The 19,954-nt window shown below is 42.6% G+C and overlaps 1 protein-coding gene across 3 annotated transcripts in view; it reads right to left on the bottom strand.

Moving 5' to 3' along the window:
• LOC125451689 (uncharacterized) overlaps positions 1-17,055 on the bottom strand; it is a 217,046-nt gene extending 199,991 nt beyond the window's left edge. For 2 of the 3 annotated variants that reach the window (XM_048529171.2, XM_059645867.1), the window contains exons 1-2: positions 16,647-17,055; positions 4,776-4,874 (exon numbers count right to left, since the gene is read on the bottom strand). In XM_048529171.2, the coding sequence (XP_048385128.1) occupies positions 4,776-4,874; positions 16,647-16,933 (386 nt within the window). In that variant the 5' untranslated portion in view covers positions 16,934-17,055. Of the gene's footprint in view, positions 1-4,775; positions 4,875-12,630; positions 13,248-16,646 lie in introns of those variants that run through there. The other variant, XM_048529172.1, reaches the window with a different exon arrangement.
• Between the last annotated feature and the right edge of the window lie 2,899 nt (positions 17,056-19,954).

The raw sequence follows: 19,954 nt of genomic DNA, 5'->3' as shown, positions 1-19,954 counted from the left end.
TATTTTGAACCCCATTACCTTACTCAACACAAACGATAACGTTCATTTCTAGCCTCCATATCATCAGTTATTGGCATTTTATTGTCTTCCAATGTCAGGACCAACACAAAATGCCTGTTCAACATTTTGGCATAATCCTCATTCCCATTCCAATGTTTACCTAGCCACTCTTTTTCATTTTATATATTTGTAGAAACTTTTGTCATCTGTTTTTGCATTCTGAGCTAGTTTACACTCATAATCTATCCTACCTTACTCTATAGCTTTCTTCATGGCTTTCTGTTGACCTTTAAAGCCTTCGCAATCCTCTAGTTTCCCACTAATCTTTGCCACTTTGTATGCATTATCTTTAAATTTGATATCTTCCTTATTTCCTTTGTTATCTACGGCAGGTTTTCCTACAGTCTTTCCTTTTCACCAGTATATACTTTTGCTTAGCATTAAGTAAAATCACTTTGAAAGTGCTCCACTGTTCCTCAGTTGTCTCATCATATAGTATTTGCTCCCAGCATACCTTAGCCAACTTCTCCCTCAACCCATTGTTGTCTCCTTCGTTTAAGCACAGACACTAGTATTGGATTTTATCTTCTCATCCTTCATCTGTATTTTAAATTTAACCATACTGTGGTTGCTTCTTCTGAAGAAATCCCTACCTATGAGATTGTTAATTATTCCTGTCTCATTATACATGACCAGATCTACATTAGATTGCTCCCTCACAGTTTCCTCAAACAGTATGTAATGGAACCTATCATGGATATATTCCAAGAACAACTTCTCAAGGCTGCCTTGACTGACTTCGTGTGATCAATCAATATGTAGATTAAAATCCCCCATGATAATTGCCATACAATTTTTACATCCAATGGTGATATTATAATTTGGTACCTGATAGACTACGCCTGTCAGTAACTTTCTCCCTTACTATTTCTAATTTACACTCACTGATTCAAACATTTTCTCCTTAGAACCTATATCTTGCACTACCACCCTGACTGTCATCCTTAAATATCAGAACCTCCCTTTCCTTCCTCTGTCCTTTTGAATAGTCTGATACCCCTGGATATTTAACTCCCAGTCTTGACCACTCTGCAACTAGGTCTTGTAATGGCTACCAAATCATACCCATTCATGATGATTTGTGCTGTCAGCTCAGTTATCTTGTTTCAAATGCTTCAATCGTTCAAGTGCCCTTACGCCTGTTTTTATACCTTGTTTTTGAATCCGAACACGTCCTCCAGGAAAACCTTTGTTTTTAAACAAACATTTCCTCTTCTTCTGTCAGTACTGCGTTTCCACTCATTTTAATGCTCAGCTGCTTTTTGCTTTTTATTTACTATTTTGATTCTCTCTTTCCTTAAGCCCTCACCCAATCTAGCTAACTCGGAGCCTCCCCTTAGGTTCCCATTCCCCTTTCAATAAAACTGGCAGTAATGTGAAACCTGTTCTTATCTCACTGCAACACACCAACTCAGTTCCCATTATCCTCATATTAACCTCACTGTGAAGCCTCTTCCAGGATTGCCTAACCTGAAGAAGTTACCCTCCTCCCTCCAGACAAGCCTCAGGGGATCTCTCTCTCCCACTGCAATCCACCTTTGATCCGCCTCCCCCTCTCTCCGTATTTATTTCAGAACCCTTTCCCCATCTCCCTTTTCTGACGAAGGATCTAAGCCCAAAACATCAGCTTTTGTGCTCCTTAGATGCTGCTTGGCCTGCTGTGTTCATCCAGCTCCACACTTTGTTATTTCCGTTTAAGTCTGGTGGGTTTTGGGTCAACTGAGTAAGCCACACTCTAGGGGCATATCCATGAATATGATGTTAATGAACCTTAGTTTCTCCTGCTTTGGTAGCCATGTGAATTTTAAACCACTCTGACTGGGCTTTCCAAGATGAATAGAATCATGACCACCGAACGGAGATATTTCTTATAGAGCACCCCTTGTGAAATTCCACAACAAAAGCAGAAATATTCATTCAGATTTGGCCGCAAATCTTTTGCTGCAACTGACCATACATGCCCCTCAGTCTTCTGGGCTTCTCCTCTCCATCAGCACTTTACCACTTCAATCCCATACACTTCCTTATCAACTGCTAATCCAATACATTGAACAATCCTATCTAATATAGGATTATATATTATAATATTTGGCCGACATCTTCTATCTCTTTGCCAGTTAGGTACTCAACTTCACTACTCCTCTTTGAAAATTCAATCTTTGCTGCTTACTTCTTACGTTCTGACTGCCTGTTTGACTCCCCCTGCCCTTCCTCTGACCAATCATGTTTTTTGACTGGCAGGAACCATCCAAAACTGGTGTTTTACCACTGACTTCTTTCTCAATGAGTTAACAAATTTCTCACAATCTAATCAGCTGCTGCATAGGCAAGTAAAGTTTAAAAATGGCTCTCTTTAATTGGGATTGAGGCCCCCATTTCCAGTCTCTGTTCCCTTCAAACACTTGCACCCATTCCCTCTCCATAAAATATAGGGGCTTTGGTGAGCATCTAATATTTGCTAACCACAAAAGTATCTCCTTAAAAAAAATCAAACATGCTGTTTTACAATGGCAGGAGCATTTGAGTAACTTTTTCACTTGTGCATTTCCAGCACGAAGAAAACAACATGCAGTATCCCAGGACTGCCATTAGAATGAAGGGGCAGAAAACCTTAATTTTACGTAAGGTGGAGGAAGCAAGGGTCTAGCACGACTTAACAGGATTACAGGCTTCCTCGAAAGGAGCTCAAAAGGGGACTGAGGAGGGCCAGGAGGGGGCACGAAAAAGGCTTGGCAGGAAGGATTAGGGAGAACCCAAAGGCATTTTACTCATACGTGAGGAATAAGAGAGTGATCAGGGAGAAGGTAGGGCCAATCAGGGATAGCATAGGGAACTTGTGCGTGGAGTCTGAACTCATTTAGGGCTTCCCCTATCTGCTTTTTGCTTTGGTTTTCACTAAGGAAAGGGACCTTGTTGTGAATGAGAACTTTCAGGAGCAGGGAAACGGGCTTGAACAGATCGAGATTGAGGAAGTTGATGTGATGGAAATTTTGGCAAACATTAAGATTGATAAGTCCCCAGGTCAGACCAGATTTATCCGAGATTGCTCCGGGAAGCGAGAAAGGAGGTTGCTAAGCCGCTGGCGAAGATCTTTGCTTCCTCACTCTCCACAGGACTCGTACCGGGAGATTGGAGGGGGGCAAATGTTGTTCCTCCCTTCAAGAAAGGGAATAGGGAAATCCCTGGAAATTACAGACCAGTCAGTCTTACGTCTGTGGTCAGCAAGGTTTTGGAAAGAATTCTGAGGGATAGGATTTATGGCTATTTGGAAAAGCATAGCGTGATTAAAGGGAGTCAGCATGGCTTTGCATGGGGCAGGTCATGCCTCACAAATCTTATTGAGTTCTTTGAGGAGGTCATGAGACAGGTTGACGAGGTTCGAGCAGTGGATGTGGTGTACATGGACGTCAGCAAGGCATTTGATAAGGTTCCCCACGGCAGGCTCATTCATAAAGTCAGGAGGTATGGGATACAGGGAGATTTGGCTGTCTGGATTCAGAATTGATTGGCTGACAGGAGGCAGAGATGGTTGTAGATGGTAAGTATTCTGCCTGGGGGTCAGTGCTGAGTGGTGTCCTGCAGGGGTCTGTTCTTGGGCCCCTGCTCTTTCTAGTTTTTACAAATGACATGGATGAGGAGGTTGAGGGGTGGGTTAGTATGTTTGCTGATAACACAAAGGTTGGAGGTGCCGTTGATAGTATTGAGGGCTATTGCAGGCTTCAGCAAGACATTGACAGTATGCAGTGCTGGACTGAGAAATGGCAGATGGAATTCAACCTGGATAAATGCGAAGTGATGCATTTTGGAAGGTCGAACTTAAACGCTGAATAGAGGATTAAAGGCAGGATTCTCGGCAGTGTGAAGGAACAGCGGGATCTTGGTGTTCAGTGCATAGCTCCCTCAAAGTTGCTACCCAAGTGGATAAGGTTGTTAAGAAAGCATATGATGTATTGGCTTTCAGTAACAGGGGGATCGAGGTTTGAGTTGCGAGGTTTTGCTGCAGCTCTACAAAACCCTGGTGAGGCCACACTTGGAATATTGTGTCCAGTTCTGGTTGCCCTATTATAGGGAAGATGTGGAGGCTTTAGAGAGGGTGCAAAGGAGGTTTACCAGGATGCTGCCTGGACTGGAGGGCTTGTCTTATGAGGAGAGGTTGACTGAGCTCAGACTTCTCTCTGGAGAGAAGGAGGAAGAGAGGTGACCTGATCGAGGCGTACAAGGTAATGAGAGGCATGGATAGAGTCCATAGCCAGAGACTTTCCCCAGGGCCAGACTGACTGCCACGAGGGGTCATAGTTTTAAGGTGTTAGGAGGAAGGTATAGAGGAGACGTCAGAGGGAGGTTCTTCACCCAGAGAGTTGTGAGCGCATGGAATGCTTTGCCAGTGGTAGTCGTGGAAGCGGAGTCATTAGTGACATTTAAGCGACTGCTGGGCATGCACATGGACAACAGTGAATTGAGGGCAATGTAGGTTAGGTTACTTTATTTTTGGATTCGGATTAATCCACGGCACAACATCGTGGGCCGAAGGGCCTGTACTGTGCTGTACTTTTCTATGTTCTAAAACCGTGGACTGCACATTCCAAAGATGGCAAATCCTGTATGAGAAGTGCACAGAAGATTTACCCTATCGTATCATTTAAAATAACATTGCTGTATATCCCCTTAAGGATAGATTGAATAGTTCTATACTCTTGAATTCTGAATTCACTTACAGATCAGGTTGTAGTTGAGAATCTTGAATTTGATTGATTGACAGGTCATAAAACAAGTTGGAGATAGTATGGAATTGTTGTATTCTTGGAAAGAGGAAGCTGAAACACAGTATTATAAAATTAACTTGCACATGAAAAGCTTGAAATACAGGAGATAACAAGTTCAATTATCTTAACTGCGGACTTTTTTTAACATGAAAGTCAAAACTTTAAAGGTAGATGGGTGTAATCAAGCAATTTTAACTCGTTTGAAACTACCTGTCTATGGTCTGCCAAAGCTCTTAAAAACGTAAAAAAGGGGTGGAATTTAAGTGAGATGAATAGCCCCAGTCAGATTTGAAAGAATAACACAGCATAACAAATCATCCCAATGTCAAATAAAAATGGCCTAGATTGGCAAAGTATTACAGGGAACGATACTGGAATATATTATGCAGTAATAACATGAGAAATGCCATAACTTGGAAATATATTGTTGCTCTTTTATTGTCAAAGTCCTGGAGCTTCTGCAAGGAACTGTAGTCCAGTGGACTTATAAAGTCATTAAGAAATATAGTAATTTTTCTGGCAGTATATTTCTCTCTCTTGTTTTGAAAGTCTCCTAACAGGCTATTTCTGCTGCCATGAATTCACACTCTCTTTCATCAAGCTACTTATTATCTGATGAAGGGGATAGCATAACAACTGACCTTTATGTAAGCATTGCAAGGCCTAACAAAAAAATTCACAAACATTTTTTAAAAATCTGTGAAGACAACAACATATCTATACAAGATAGAAATGATGTAATGGGACTTTACAGAGGTTCTGAGGATGCTGCCTTGAACATCTCCCTGGTAGCTGCGTAACTGAAGGGGGCATCCACAAACCTCTTTAAAATAGGCTGTATAAATTGATAGCTAAGGAGGGAAGATAATTTGGGAAAACAGGCTCCCCATGATAGATCCAAACAAGCTTCAGGTTAACATCTTAAATTAGCTATTACCCTCAAACTGGATCCATGCTAGCTTTGGCTAAATGTCACTAGCCAGCTTAAGAGATAGCCAAAAGAGGAGACCTCAAGCATTTTCCCACATCATGCTACCCATCTGATCCAGGATTGGTAAACACACCTCATCTGTTATTCATTTATTTATTGTTATTATGCATTACTTCTAATAGTCATATCCAATAAATTGTTATGTTTCGACTCTTTACTCACCTGAAAACTTTATCAAATCTTATGCTCCCTAACATCACTAATGATATTAATCAAGAATGGTGGGAAGGAGGTTGGGGGTAAAGGAGTGTGTGGGGAATTGGAGGGGTTGTGGGGGATGAGCGGGGCTACCATATTTTAAAATGGGTGTGGGTGGCACTGTGGTTAGCGCTGCTGCCTCTCAGTGCCAGGGTTTTGGGTTTGATTCTAGCCTCGGGTAACTGTCTGTGTGGAGCTTGCACATTCTCCGTGTCTGCATGGGTTTCCTCTGGGTGCTCCTGTTTCCTCCCACAGTCCAAAGATGCGCCGGTTAGGTGGATTGGCTATGCTAAATTGCTCAGTGTTCAGGGAAGTATAGATTAGGTGGGTTATAGGGGGATGGGTCTGGGTGGGATGCTCTGAGGTTCACTGTAGACTTGTTGGGCTGAAGGGCCTGTTTCCACACTGTAGGGATTCTATGAAGAAGCTGATTTAGCACCAGCTTCCCAAGGACAATTAACTCCTGCTTTGCCAATAATGCCCACGTTTCAGATTTTAAAATGTTCCAAAGCATGAATTTATCCCTGTCTTCAGGGCTATCATTGATTATTTTTCCCCGATAAGCTTTTTCTTTGAACTTATATACACCTTAACTTCCTTGATTAACTATGATTAGTTTACCCCTCTCAGAATCTAGAAGATGCAGTAAAAAACATACAAGAATGGTTCCAGGGCTGAGAAATGTTAACTACCTAAAAAAGATTGGAAAAGCGAGGAAAACTTATCTTGTGAAAAGGAAAATTAGGAAAAGATTCAACAGAATTATTCAAAATTGAGATGTCTGGAGAGTGTAGAGAAAAATGTTTCCATTGGTGGAAGGTTCAAAAACCACAGGATACCAGTTTAATGGCCAATTGGTTAGGTGAACTGATACAAACAGTTCTGAGCAAATTTTCCACTTTAATAAAAGATTCTTTCACATTGCAAAGACATCAAAGGCTTGCATATTGATAGAACTGTAGTATCCTTGTACTAGTTTGACATTGCTAGCCTACTCAATGCACTATTCAAAGAAACAATAAACATTTGCATTTTAGCACTATACCACAGTGATCTGGACCTGCCACCATTGCAAAAATCAGTATTTGTTGAACTTATGAACTCAGAAATTCGTGCAGTTGAGTTCAGTTTCAATGCCACTACGAATGTATGCCCAAAACTTTGGTGCTGCCATGGATCACCATTAGGCCCAGTGTACACAAGTATTGGATTTTATGATAGAACAGAATGACATGTAACTTCCAGTTCAGTTGATATTTCTGATTTTTTTTAAAAATTCATTCATGGGATGTGCGCATTGCTAGCTAGCCAATATTTATTGCCTATCCTAAGTTGTCCTTGAGAAGGTGGTGGTGAGCTGCCTTCTTAAACCTGCACTTACCTACTGTGGGTTTACCTACAATGCCATTAGGGAGAGAATTCCAGGACTTTAACTCAGCAGGAATGGTGATATATTTCCAAGCCAAATAGTGAGTGGCTTAGATGGGATCTTGTAGGCAGTGTTCCCTTATACCTGCTGTCCTTGTCCTTCTAGATGAAAGTGGTTGTGGGTTTGGAGGGTGCAATCTGGGAAAGTTTGGTGATTTTCTGCAGTGCATCTTGTAGATAGTATGCGTAGCCGCTACTGAGCGTCAGAGGTGGAGAGAGTGGATGTGGTGCCCATGAATTGGGCTGCTTCGTCCTGGATGAATGTTGTTTAGAGTTGCACCCATTCAGGCAAATGGGAAGTATTCCATCACACTCCTGACTTGTGCCTTGATGGACAGGCTTTAGCAAGTCAGGAGATATTGTTACTTGCCACGGTACTCCTAGCCTCTGACTTGTTCTTGTAGCTATTGTGGTGAGCCCAGTTGAGTTTCTGGCCAATGGCAACCCTCAGGATGTTGATAGTGGGGTATTCAATGATGGTAACATCATTAAATGGCGAGGGATGGTACTTAGATTGTCTCCTACTGATGATGATCATAGACTGGTGTCTGTGTGGCACAGATGTTACTTACCACTTGTCAACACAACCCTGAATATTGTCCAGATCTTGTTGTATTTGAACATGGACCGCTTCAGTATCTGAGGAGTTGCAAATGGTGCTGATCATTGCACAATCATCAGCGAACATCCCTGCTTTTGACCTTATGATGGAAGGCAGGTCATTTAAGAAGCAGCTGAAAATGGTTGGCCCTGAAGAACTCCAGCGATATTCTGGAGGTGAGATGACTGACCTCCAACAACTATGACCATCTTCCTATGCATCAGTTGTGACTCTAACGGAGAGTTTGCCCCTGATACCCACGGATCCCTGTTATGTTAGAGCTCCTTGATGCTACATTCAGTCAAATGTAGCCTGTTGTACTGAGCAGATGCTGCTTGATAGCACTTTTGCTGTGACCTGCCAACACTTTACTAATCAAGAATAGACTGATGTAGTGGTAATCGGCTGGGTTAGATTTGTCCTGCTTTTTATGAACAGGTCATAGCTGAGCAATTTTTTTCGTATTGTGGGATGGATGCCAATGTTGTAACCAGACTGAATGGCTTGACTAGGGGAACGGCAAGTTCTGGAGTGTAAGTCTTCAGATATGTTGAAAATATATTTGCCAGATTTCAATCTGTAGTTACAGGCAAGAATTTCCTTTCTTGTCCTAATGTCCTCCACCCTGAGTTTGAACTCACTCATATATATTTTAAATGTAACAGTGAAATGAGCGTCCTTTCGATATGATTGTGGCCGATCAAACACAATACCTTTTACTGACCAATTTACTGACTAATCCTGTACACAACTGGTAATCAGAAATAACAAAGTGTGGAGCTGGATGAACACAGCAGGCCAAGCAGCATCTCAGGAGAACAAAAGCTGACGTTTCGGGCCTAGGCCCTTCATCAGAGAGGGGGGATGGGGAGAGGGTTCTGGAATAAACAGGGAGAGGGGGAGAGGCGGATCGAAGGTGGAGAGGAGAGTATAGGTAGGGAGGGGATAGGTCAGTCCAGGGAAGACTGACAGGTCAAGGAGGTGGAATGAGGTTAGTAGGTAGGAAATGGAAGTGCGGCTTGAGATGGGAGGAAGGGATGGGTGAGAGAAAGAACAGGTTAGGGAGGCAGAGACAGGCTGGGCTGGTTGTGCGATGCAGTGGGGGGGGAGGGGAGGGGAGATTTTGAAGTTGGTGAAGTCCACATTGATACAATTGGGCTGCAGGGTTCCCAAGTGGAATATGAGTTGCTGTTCCTGCAACCTTCGGGTGGCATCCTTGTGGCACTGCAGGAGGCCCACGATGGACGTGTCCTCTAAAGAATGGGAGGGGGAGTTAAAATGGTTTGCGACTGGGAGGTGCAGTTGTTTATTGCAAACCAAGCGGAGGTGTTCTGCAAAGTGGTCCCCAAGCCTCCGCTTGGTTTCCCCAATGTAGTGGAAGCCACACCAGGTAAAATGGATACAGTATGCCACATTGGCAGATGTGCAGGTGAACCTTTGCTTAATATGGAAAGTCATCTTGGGGCCTGGGATGGGGGTGAGGGAGGTGTGGGGGCAAGTGCAGCACTTCCTGCGGTTGCAGGGGAAGGTGCCGGATGTGGTGGGGTTGGAGGGCAGTGTGGAGAGAACAAGGGAGTCATGGAGAGAGCGGTCTCTCCGGAAGGCAGACGAGAGTGGAAAAATGTCTTGGATGGTGGAGTCGGATTGTAGATGGCAGAAGTGTCGCAGGATGATGCGTTGTATCCGGAGGTTGGTGGTGTGGTGTGTGAGAACGAGGGGGATCCTCTTTGAGCGGTTGTGGCAGGGACGGGGTGTGAGTGAGGTGTTGCGGAAAATGCGGGAGGCGCGGTCAAGGGCGTTCTTGACCACTGCGGGGGGGAAAGTTGCGGTCCTTGAAGAACTTGGACATTTGGGATAAGCAACTGCACCTCCCAGTCGTGAGCCATTTTAACTCCCCCTCCCATTCTTCAGATGACATGTCCATCATGGGCCTCCTGCAGTGCCACAAGGATGCCAACCGAAGGATCAGGAACAGCAACTCATAATTCCGCTTGGGAACCCTGCAGCCCAATGGTGTCAATGTGGACTTCACCAGCTTCAAAATTTCCCCTTCCTCCACCGCATCCTACATCCAGCCCAGCTCATCCCCCTCCTCCCACTGCATTCCAAAACCAGCCCAGCCTGTCTCTGCCTCTCAACCATCCCTTCCTCCCATCTCAAGCTGCACCTCCACTTCCTACCTACTAACCTCATCCCACCTCCTTGACCTGTCCGTCTTCCCTGGACTGACCTATCCCCTCCCTACCTCCCCACCTATACTCTCTCCACCTATCTCCTTTTCTCTCCATCTTCGGTCCGCCTCCCCCTCGCTCCCTATTTATTCCAGTTCCCTCTCCCCATCCCCCTCTCTGATGAAGGGTCTAGGCCCGAAACATCAGCTTTTGTGCTCCTGAGATGCTGCTTGGCCTGCTGTGTTTATCCAGCTCCACACTTTGTTATCTTGGATTCTCCAGCATCTGCAGTTCCCATTATCTCTGGTAATCAGAAATCAATGTCTATCTTTAAATATACTCAAAAGAGTGAACACCTACAACTCTGTGGTTGATATTGCCAAAGGTTCCCAAACCTCTGAGTAAAATAGTTTCACTTCATCTCCAACCTAAGCGCATCCCTTATTTTTAAACTAAAGCCATATTTTAGACTCCCAACTAGGGGAAACATTTTATCTGCATCAAACTGGTCTATCCTGTTGAGTATTTTGACATTTCAATGAAATCATGTCTCATTGTTTGAAATTTCACAGAATGCATGTCAGTTTGCCAAATCTCTCTTCAAGGTCATATGCCCTATCCTTTCCCAATCACTAAGACTGTCCAAATCACCCTAAAGTTGTTTTACGTTTTCCTCACAAAAATACTCTCACTTCTGTGTGTATCATGTGCAAATTATAATTTGTCCATACTTCCTCCAGTCGTCATCCATTTTCTCCTGTCTTTATGTGTGTGCAAGTGCGCATGTATGAAGTTTAATGGGATGCAACTTTTAACTTGTATTGTTATCTGTCAACAGTTTATAACTGTTTCTTCAGGTTCTGGATTAGATTTGTAGCTCAGGTTGTGGATGCTGTGGTCTGTTAGTTCACATATGTTTCTTTACCTAGAGTCAAATTACTATTTATTGTAAGTAATTATTGTTAAGTACTGAAAGTTAGGGGGGAGGTGATGGCTTAGTGGCATTATGGCTGGACTATTAATCCAGACATCTCAGTAATGCGTAGGCACCCGTGTTTGAATCCTACCATGGCAAATGGTGGAATTTGAGTAACAAAAATCTGGAATTAGAAGTCTACTGATAACCATGTTGAAAAAAATACCCACCTGACCTGCTAATGTCTTTTAGAATCATACAATCCCTACAGTGTGGAAACAGGCCCTTTGGCCCAACAAGTCCACACTGACCCATCTCCCCTAATCTTCACATCCCTGAACACTGTGTGGGCAATTTAGCATGGCCAATGCACCTAGCCTGCACCTTTCTGGACTGTGGGAGGAAACCAGAGCAAAATCACTTAGACATGGGGAGAACGTGCAAACTCCACACGGACGATCGCCCAAGGGTGGATTCAAACCCAGGCTCCTGGCGCTGTGAGACAGCAGTTCTAACCACTGAGACACGATGCCACCCTGATAAACATCCTTACTTAGTCTGGCTTACATGTGACACCAGACCCACAACATGATAGAACATAGAACAATACAGTGCAGAACAGGCCCTTCGGCCCTCAATGTTGCGCTCACCTGTGAACTAATCTAAGCCCCTCCCCGTACACTATCCATCATTATCCATGTGCTTATCCAAGGACTGTTTAAATGCCCCTAATGTGACTGAGTTAACTACATTGGCAGGCAGGGCGTTCCACGCCCTTACCACTCTGAGCAAAGAACCTGCCTCTGACATCTGTCTTAAATCTATCACCCCTCAATTTGTAGCTATGCCCCCTTGTACAAGCTGAAGTCATCATCCTCGGAAAAAGACACTCACTGTCCACCCTATCTAATCCTCTTATCTTGTATGTCTCTATCAAATCCCCTCTTAGCCTCCCTTCTCTCCAATGAGAACAGACCCAAGTCCCTCAGCCTTTCTTCACAGGGCCTGTGCTCCAGACCAGGCAACATCCTGGTAAAATCTCCTCTGCACCTTTTCCAATGCTTCCACATTCTTCCTGTAATGGGGCGACCAGAACTGCACGCAATATTCCAAATGAGGCCGCACTAGCGTTTTGTACAGTTGATTCTTAACTGCCTTCTGGGCAAAAAATGGTGGGCCAGCAATGCTTTCATTGGGTAAATTGGGGAATTGTGTGTAATTATTCTAAAATATTTTAACTTCTGTGATAACTTCAGGAATAGCGAGGATTGATTTTCAGCAACACACCCCAGTCAGTTACAACAATTAAGACAGATGGTAGAGCTCTGAAATGTTGACGATTGTGTGTATTCTGGAGCAGAAGTCACAAACAGCCAGAATGCAGGTGCAAGAAGTAATTAGGAAAGCTAACAGAATGCAATCATATTGCGAAGGAAAATTGAATGCAAATGCAAGGAGGTTACACTTCACTTAAACTACTTCTTCTTAAGCAGTCCCTTGGTGCCTTCCACTCTAACATTGTGGATCTTCAGGTGACTAAATAATCCAATGCTGGATGCACAAATCTTGCCAAAGGCAGGATAGGTGGCATTTGAAAAGGCAGGTGGGTGAGATCTCATGTTTGTTTTAATACATTGTACCCAAGGTATTGACTCATTGTCCAGTGGCTCACACATATCACCAGCCCGTTCTTGAGAGAGTTTTCTGTGAATGGAGCAGGCAGTTGGGAGTACTTTTGGCTTCCAGATGTTAACCCTAAGGCCCATTCTTTAATAAGCCTCTGTGGACACATTGACAATAGTTTAGAGATCTGCCTGAAATGCACAATATGCAAGTATTGTATCTATGCTTCAATTTGATGACTGCAGGTTGGGGGGTCCTTGGTTCTGGTCTAGAGGTAATATGGATTCCACTTGTCTTGTAGATTAGATGCATACCAGCATCATTCTTCATGGAGGCAGGCTGGAGTGTTTCATGAGGAAGATGGAGAAGAGCATCAGCACCGTGACACAGCCTTGCTTCATCCAGATTACACATCAATTGGTTCTGTGGTGGATCTGTCGGTGAGCATGACCACTTGAATTCCATCATGCAGCAGGCAAAGAATGGTGATGAATTTCTGCAGGCAATCAAATTTGAGAAGAATGCTTAATAGTCACTTGTAGTTGACAGATTTAAAAGTCTCAGGAGGTCAAGAACAAAAGGCCATGTACATTGGTTGCTGTTGCTCTCTCTACTTACTTTAAATTTAACTTACTGTGAAAATCATGTTGTCTTCAACTTGACAGACAAAATCTGCATTGTGAATGAGTAGAAGCTCTTCAGCCATTAAGTAGCGCTTGAGGAGGATTTTTGCAATGACATTCCTTGTGGTGGACAGCACATATACTCCTCTTGTAGTTAGTGCAAACAGCCTTATTGTCTTTCCTGTGGATGTTCACAATTAAGGCAACTCAAAGATCCCCCAAAACTCGCCCCCAACTTTGGGTTCAGTGAATGGGTTGACGTTATCACATCAAGAACTGACTTTTGATTGAGGAGATCCACCAAGTGCTCCTTGCAACAAGTGCACCCTACCTCTTTGTCTATGATGAGCACCACTATTCTTAGCTCTCAGTTAGGTGATTCTTTCGGCCATAATGGTCTCCTCATCAATGGAAGAATAGGCTGGGTTGTCTTAAGAGGAAAGGATGGACATGCTCTGCCTGTTTTCACTGGAGTTTAGAAAAAGTAGGAGGTGACCTGATTCAAAGATCCCAAAGTATGTTGACAAGGTGCACATGGAGAGGATGTTTTCTATCGCAGGATCATCTAGAGCCAGGGGTCATTGTCTTTAAATTGGTGAGCCCTCATTTTGAGACAGAGATAAGGAGACACTTTCTTCTTGCAGAATCACGAGTTTCGGAATGCTCTTCCTCAAAAAAATGTTAAAAGTAAAGTACTGAATATTTTCAAGGCAGAGGTACATAAATTCTTCATGAGCAAGAAGATGAAAGGTTATTGGCAGTAGGCAAGAACATGGAATAATCAGAGTAGCCACGGTCTAAGTGAATGGCAGAGCAGGCTTGATGTGCCAGTGACCTACAGCTACTACTTATGCATATGTTTCTATTTTTTATAAAAATCTTGCCCCATTCCCCACATTCCTTAATGCAAAAAATTTACAACTGTGTCCTTCGAGTTCATGTACCATCCATTAATGGGAATGGGCTTTCCTTTTCTACCATACTCAAACCTATAATAAACTTGTGTCCCATTATCAAATCTTCCCTAAACATCCATTGCACTCCATGCAAGTTATCCTTTAAATAATTCAAACCTCTCCAAGTACTTATTATTTTCCTGATTTACTGGTGAGAAAGCCTTTCTCACCAATGTTAATTCACTTTGCCTGTAATTGTTAGGATTATTTCTACATTCTTTCTTGAACAAGTGTGGTATTCTCCAATTCTCTGGTGCCTCTCTTCTGTCTAGGAAGATTATGGCTGTCCCTTTCACTATCTCCAACACTATTTCCTTTTGCAACCTGGGATGCAAATCATCCTAACCAGCAACTTTATTCACTAAGTACAGCCAACTTTTCAATACACACTATGGGTGAAAATTGAGACACATTTACTATTTCCAATAGCTCCACTTAAAATGATATGTTGTCAGAGTTTTCTCCCTTAATAAAACCAGTATAAAATGTACACATTACATATCCTAGCCTTGCCCTGTGCATTTTAAATTGAACTTAACCTCTTTACCAATGGAACCCAATCCAGCTTTCACTAACCATTTATTATTTATACGTCGGATGATTTTTGGATTCCCTTCTTTGTTGACTGCCATTTGTCTATTCTCCTCTCTCATTGTCAGTCTTACTTTCCTCTTCACTTCCCCATATTTCATTTGAACTGACATACACCATTTCTTTTTGCTTCATCAGATTCTGTCTTCGTCATCTAAAGGAACACTGTTTTGTTTCCCTACCTTTTCAGCCTTGCTAGAACATATCTAGCTTGCACCTGAAGCATTGATTTCATTTTACGAGAAATAAAGACTGACAGGATCAACTATAATCAAACAATGAGTTTTTTAATTTTACACTGGATAGCTCCCTTTCAAATTGTCCATCTTAATTTCAGCAGTCTACTTTAAACTGTTCTTTTGTTCTGCTTTGCTAAGCTATGATAGCATGATCACTTTTATCCAAGTTTTCTCCAACAGTCACTTTGTGCACCTACCTCCCCAGCAATCTCTTTTCTAGGTAAGTCCAGTTAACGATTCACAGGCAAATGAAGTCACAAAAAAAAGTGAATTATGTAGTAAGAACTGATTTTTTTTTCAAAAAATCCTTAGAACAGTGCATTGAGATAGACAAATATCAATTTTTTTTGTCAGACCAGATGAATAAATTCAGAACATTATTCAACAAATGCAAAAAAACTGCAGAATTAAAATGGTAGTCCCTCCAACATCATCCAGGAGCTAAAGGACCACATCTAGGAGGAACAAACTTATAACAGCAACAAGTTAAATTGAATTTTTCTCAGCAAGTTCTTAAAGTTTTGCTTAACACATTTTAGCTACTTCCCTATCCTATTTCTCCATGTCGCTTCTCTTCGTTAGCATATTTTCATACAAGTAGATCTTTAAAGACTAAAAGTGGTCAGTGTTCTGAGTTTGAAAATCTTTAAACATATTTAATTCTTTCTGAAACTTCTTTTAAAAATGTGGTGGTAGCTACCAGGGTTAATCCTAACCATATCCAGAGAGTTACAAAGTTCCTGTCCGAGCATCTTAAAATGTTGGCTAATCTTCTTCTACGCCACATGCATTATTTAGGACAGATTAAGATTTCATCAATACCAACATTCCAAATAATGCCATAAACAATTAATTAATGAAGCACCACATTTCAAACGCTCAAACTAATTGAAACTGAATCATTCTGATGGATTCCCAATGTTTCAATGGACAACACAAAAGTAGTTGCAAAATAGGTAGTTGTTGTTTTATTATCCTTTGAAATAGAAAGCTAGCCTGCTTTCTCAGGATGTAATTGATGTACTAAACAACATTACGTTTCCAACTTCAGTATCATTTATGCTCTGAGTTAACTGATCACAGATAGGGCACTGCCCTCCTAGTTTAGGGAAGGGGAAAGTCAGCCAGGATTTATATTTCTGATATTTATCCTACTTACATGTAGATAGGGGAATGTATGGGTGAAGTCCAAAACAGACGAATGACCTGTTTCTGGGCGTTTTGATTCAGTTTAATTAAACGTCAGAAGCCGATTAACCATCATTTCAAATCATTTATCAACATTCACGACTTGGATCCATACAAAAGATTTAAAAAAGACAATATGAAGGGGCAAAACAGTATTTGGCAACCATCATTCCGCTGGACAAATAAATCACTGTCCTTGGCTTCTGTCAGCGCAATGGTCAGACAGGTTTGCTGGTGCATAATACTTCATCACACATCTCTTTACAGCACAGAGAACTTGCAATCTCTTCGAACTTACTCTCGCAACTCTTCAACGTCGTACATATTGTCTCGTTCTTGGGTACTCTTGTCGTTGTCCCGGAATGGCTTGGCTTTGGGTCTAGTTGGAGACTGAAGTCCAGCTTCAGGACTCAAGTCTGAACCCAGGCCAACCTGCACGGGGGAGAGGGCCGGCGCCAAGTCGCCAACTTTAAACACACGTCGGGGCGGAACCATCGGTCCACGTCGCCAACCCTCAGAAACCCCTTCCAGGAGCTGGTAGTCGTCGTCCTCTTCATCGTCGTCGTCCGCATCCAACCACGACATTTAGCGTCCTCATTTATATTAAAAGGTCAATATACAGGTTATAGGAGCAAAGGCACCGAGCACACTCCCTCGCACTCAGTACTTCCATTGTTGTGAGCGAGACGGGCCGTTACTTCGCCCCGCCTCCCGCGCCCACCTTCTATAACCGTCACTGTGCCCCGCGCAGTCTCCTAGCAACCGGCAAACAGGTGTTCCATGCAGCAGCGAAAGGAGGCCTTCCTTAAACCGTAAACCGGAAAATTGGTTTGCTCCTGTGTGTTTTTAAAAGAAAAAATGCGAGTCTTCAATGAGCTTATACCTTCTGGAATATCGTAGATGGGAGGCTGTTTAGGGCAGCAGCGGAACAGTTCAGTTTACAACAGAAGCATGGACAAGCCTATTCAATAGCAGATACATTGAATTGGTACGGGCTCGGTTAGCTAAGTTGGCTGGACGGCTGGTTTGCATTACAGAGTTATCGCTTATGGCGCGTATTCAGTTCTTAGGATAACCCTTAGGATAACCCACCATCAGTCATCGCCCTCTAATGACAGAGTAGCTCTATGGTACTGTCAGACTGTGGCAAATTTACCTTTACATTGGAGTGGGATGTTGAATTAGCAGTTTATGACGAAGTGGGCATGTGTTTTGCTAAGACAGCATTAAATAAATTGATTGCGGGCCAAAATGGAAAAAAGGTTATTTCAAAACCAAACGCTGTAGAAAGAATTGCTGAAAATTTGTTAAAAAATTTGAAATCAAGTTTTGGAACTCATTGTGAGTTGTGTTGCTTGGCAAATAGTGGGGTAAGGTACACACTGCACATGATGTAGCTGCAGAAAGTGATTTGGTTCACAACTGTTTGGGGATTGGCTTGTACAATTCTGACCTATTGTAGATGGCAAAGGTCATCAGCTTGATGACAACTCACTCTTCCTGGGCACCAAACAACGTGTGTGTGTGAACCATGCAGTGGCAGAAGGTTTAAAGTTTTTGCGAAGATTTGTAGCTCGGGTTGAGGATGAGGTTGTTGGTTTGCTCGCCGAGCTGGCTGGTTATCGTACAGCTATTTCATCACCATACTAGGTAACACCATCACTGTGGCTTTTGCTGCTGGCTGATGTTTGTGTATCCTGATAGCTAATTTCCTTGTGGTCTGGCCAATGTAATGTTTGTTGCAGTCATTGAGGTATTTTGTAAACTATGCTGGTCCGCATGTCATGGATATGGGGTCTTTGGTCCTTGTGAGTGTTTGTTGTAGTGTGGCTGCGTGTTTGTGTGCTACCATGATTCCTAGTGGTCATAGGAGTCTCACTGACAGTTTTGACATGTTCTTGATAGAGGGTAGTTTGCCCAGCATCTTGGGGCATACTGTGTCCTGTTACCATTATCTATCTCGTAGGCACCTGAGGATGAAGCGATGTTGTTCTACTCCATTTGGAATTTATAACATCCAGTCTGTTAAGTTGGGTTGTGTCATTTTCAGAGTTTGTTTTGCATGGGTTTGTATATGGGGTCTATTTCCACGTGTTTGTTGATTGCATTATGGGTTGAAAACCAGGCCTTTAGGAATTCCTGTGCATGCCTGTGGTTGGCTTGAGCTAGGATGGTCATGTTGTCCCAGTTTCATTGGCCTAGTGCACTGAGATGAGAAGAAGGAGGAATAGCACCAATACAAGGTATTTGCTAACAATGGATATCCCAACAACTTCATCCTCAGGTGCCTACTATCTATGCCTCTCAACATCTTGTACACCTGTATCATGTTACCTCCCATCCTTCTTTGTTTCAATGATAAAAGCCCTAGCTCCCTCAACCTTTCTTCATAAGGCCTGCCCTCCAGCCCAGGCAGCATCCTGGTAAATCTCCTCTGCACCGTCTCTAAATTGGAATGTTGGTCATTTCAAGCAGCAAATTCTAACCGGTCCTTAGAGCAGCAAGCTGAATGTATTTTCCACTGTCCATGATTTGGGCATTAGTTGTTAAGTTAATGAGACTAACTAAGTTTAACTAAAAATCATTTTGTATTTTTTACTACAGGGCAGTCCTGAAACATTAAAAAGGAGGAAATGAGACGAATAAGGTTCAATACCAGAAGAGTTTGTTGGGAGATTTTCTGCGGCTTACACACAGACCATATGTCGTCAGCCTGCTGACAATTGTGGAACTGCAGTAGGGCTCCATTTTTCCCTTCTCACTCAGTGCAGACAAAGAAAAACATGCATGTGAAACAGCCATTAGGGACCTAGAGGCAATAGGAGCGCCTGGAACTCCCAACAAAAATAACATTCAATAGCAGCTAAGATAATAAAATGTGAGGCTGGATGAACACAGCAGGCCAAGCAGCATCTCAGGAGCACAAAAGTTATTATCTTGGAATCTCCAGCATCTGCAGTCCCCATTATCTTCAATAGCAGCTGTAATTTTAAAAAAAAGTCACAGTTTAAACTAAATTATCACATGCCCTCCCAAATTGGCCTACAGCTTCAATTTCTTTATCAATTCTTCCAGGAGGTTGCATGAATCCGGGTGACAACAGTCTTTTTGGTATCACAGTTGTGTAAGGCAAGTTAGGTAGAGCAGAGAAACATTTTTTTTAATATGTTCCAACTGGTCCCACTAAAATCTTTGCTCAGTCTGTCACATGCAGCTACTTTCAGGCCACCATCAGTCATTGCAGCCCATGAAATACATGATCATATATCTAATTGGCTCTTAGCCTCTGCTGCACACTACCCAATACTGGCTGTGAATTGACCTTTTATGTGTGGAATGACATCACCCAAAGAGATATTGTATAAGTTGAGGAAGCTCTTGTTAATTAATACTGCTCCTTTTTACATGTTTTTCAAGGAATTGTTGGTTTTGGATTAGAACCAGAAGACATGCTATTAAACTGTGAGAAAGACTCTACTTAAAAGATTTTCAGCAACTTTGGAAATCATGTTACTTGTTTTTATTCACGTTTTATTTTTAATTCTTGTCCCGAGTTTCCCTTGAAGGTGATGGTGAGCCGCCTTCTTGAACTGCTGTAGTCTGTGT

This window comes from Stegostoma tigrinum, chromosome 5, assembly GCF_030684315.1.
Source record: "Stegostoma tigrinum isolate sSteTig4 chromosome 5, sSteTig4.hap1, whole genome shotgun sequence".
NCBI lineage: Eukaryota > Metazoa > Chordata > Chondrichthyes > Orectolobiformes > Stegostomatidae > Stegostoma > Stegostoma tigrinum.
The sequence above is the reverse complement of the archived record's forward strand: the minus strand, read 5'-3'. Positions and strand labels throughout refer to the sequence as shown.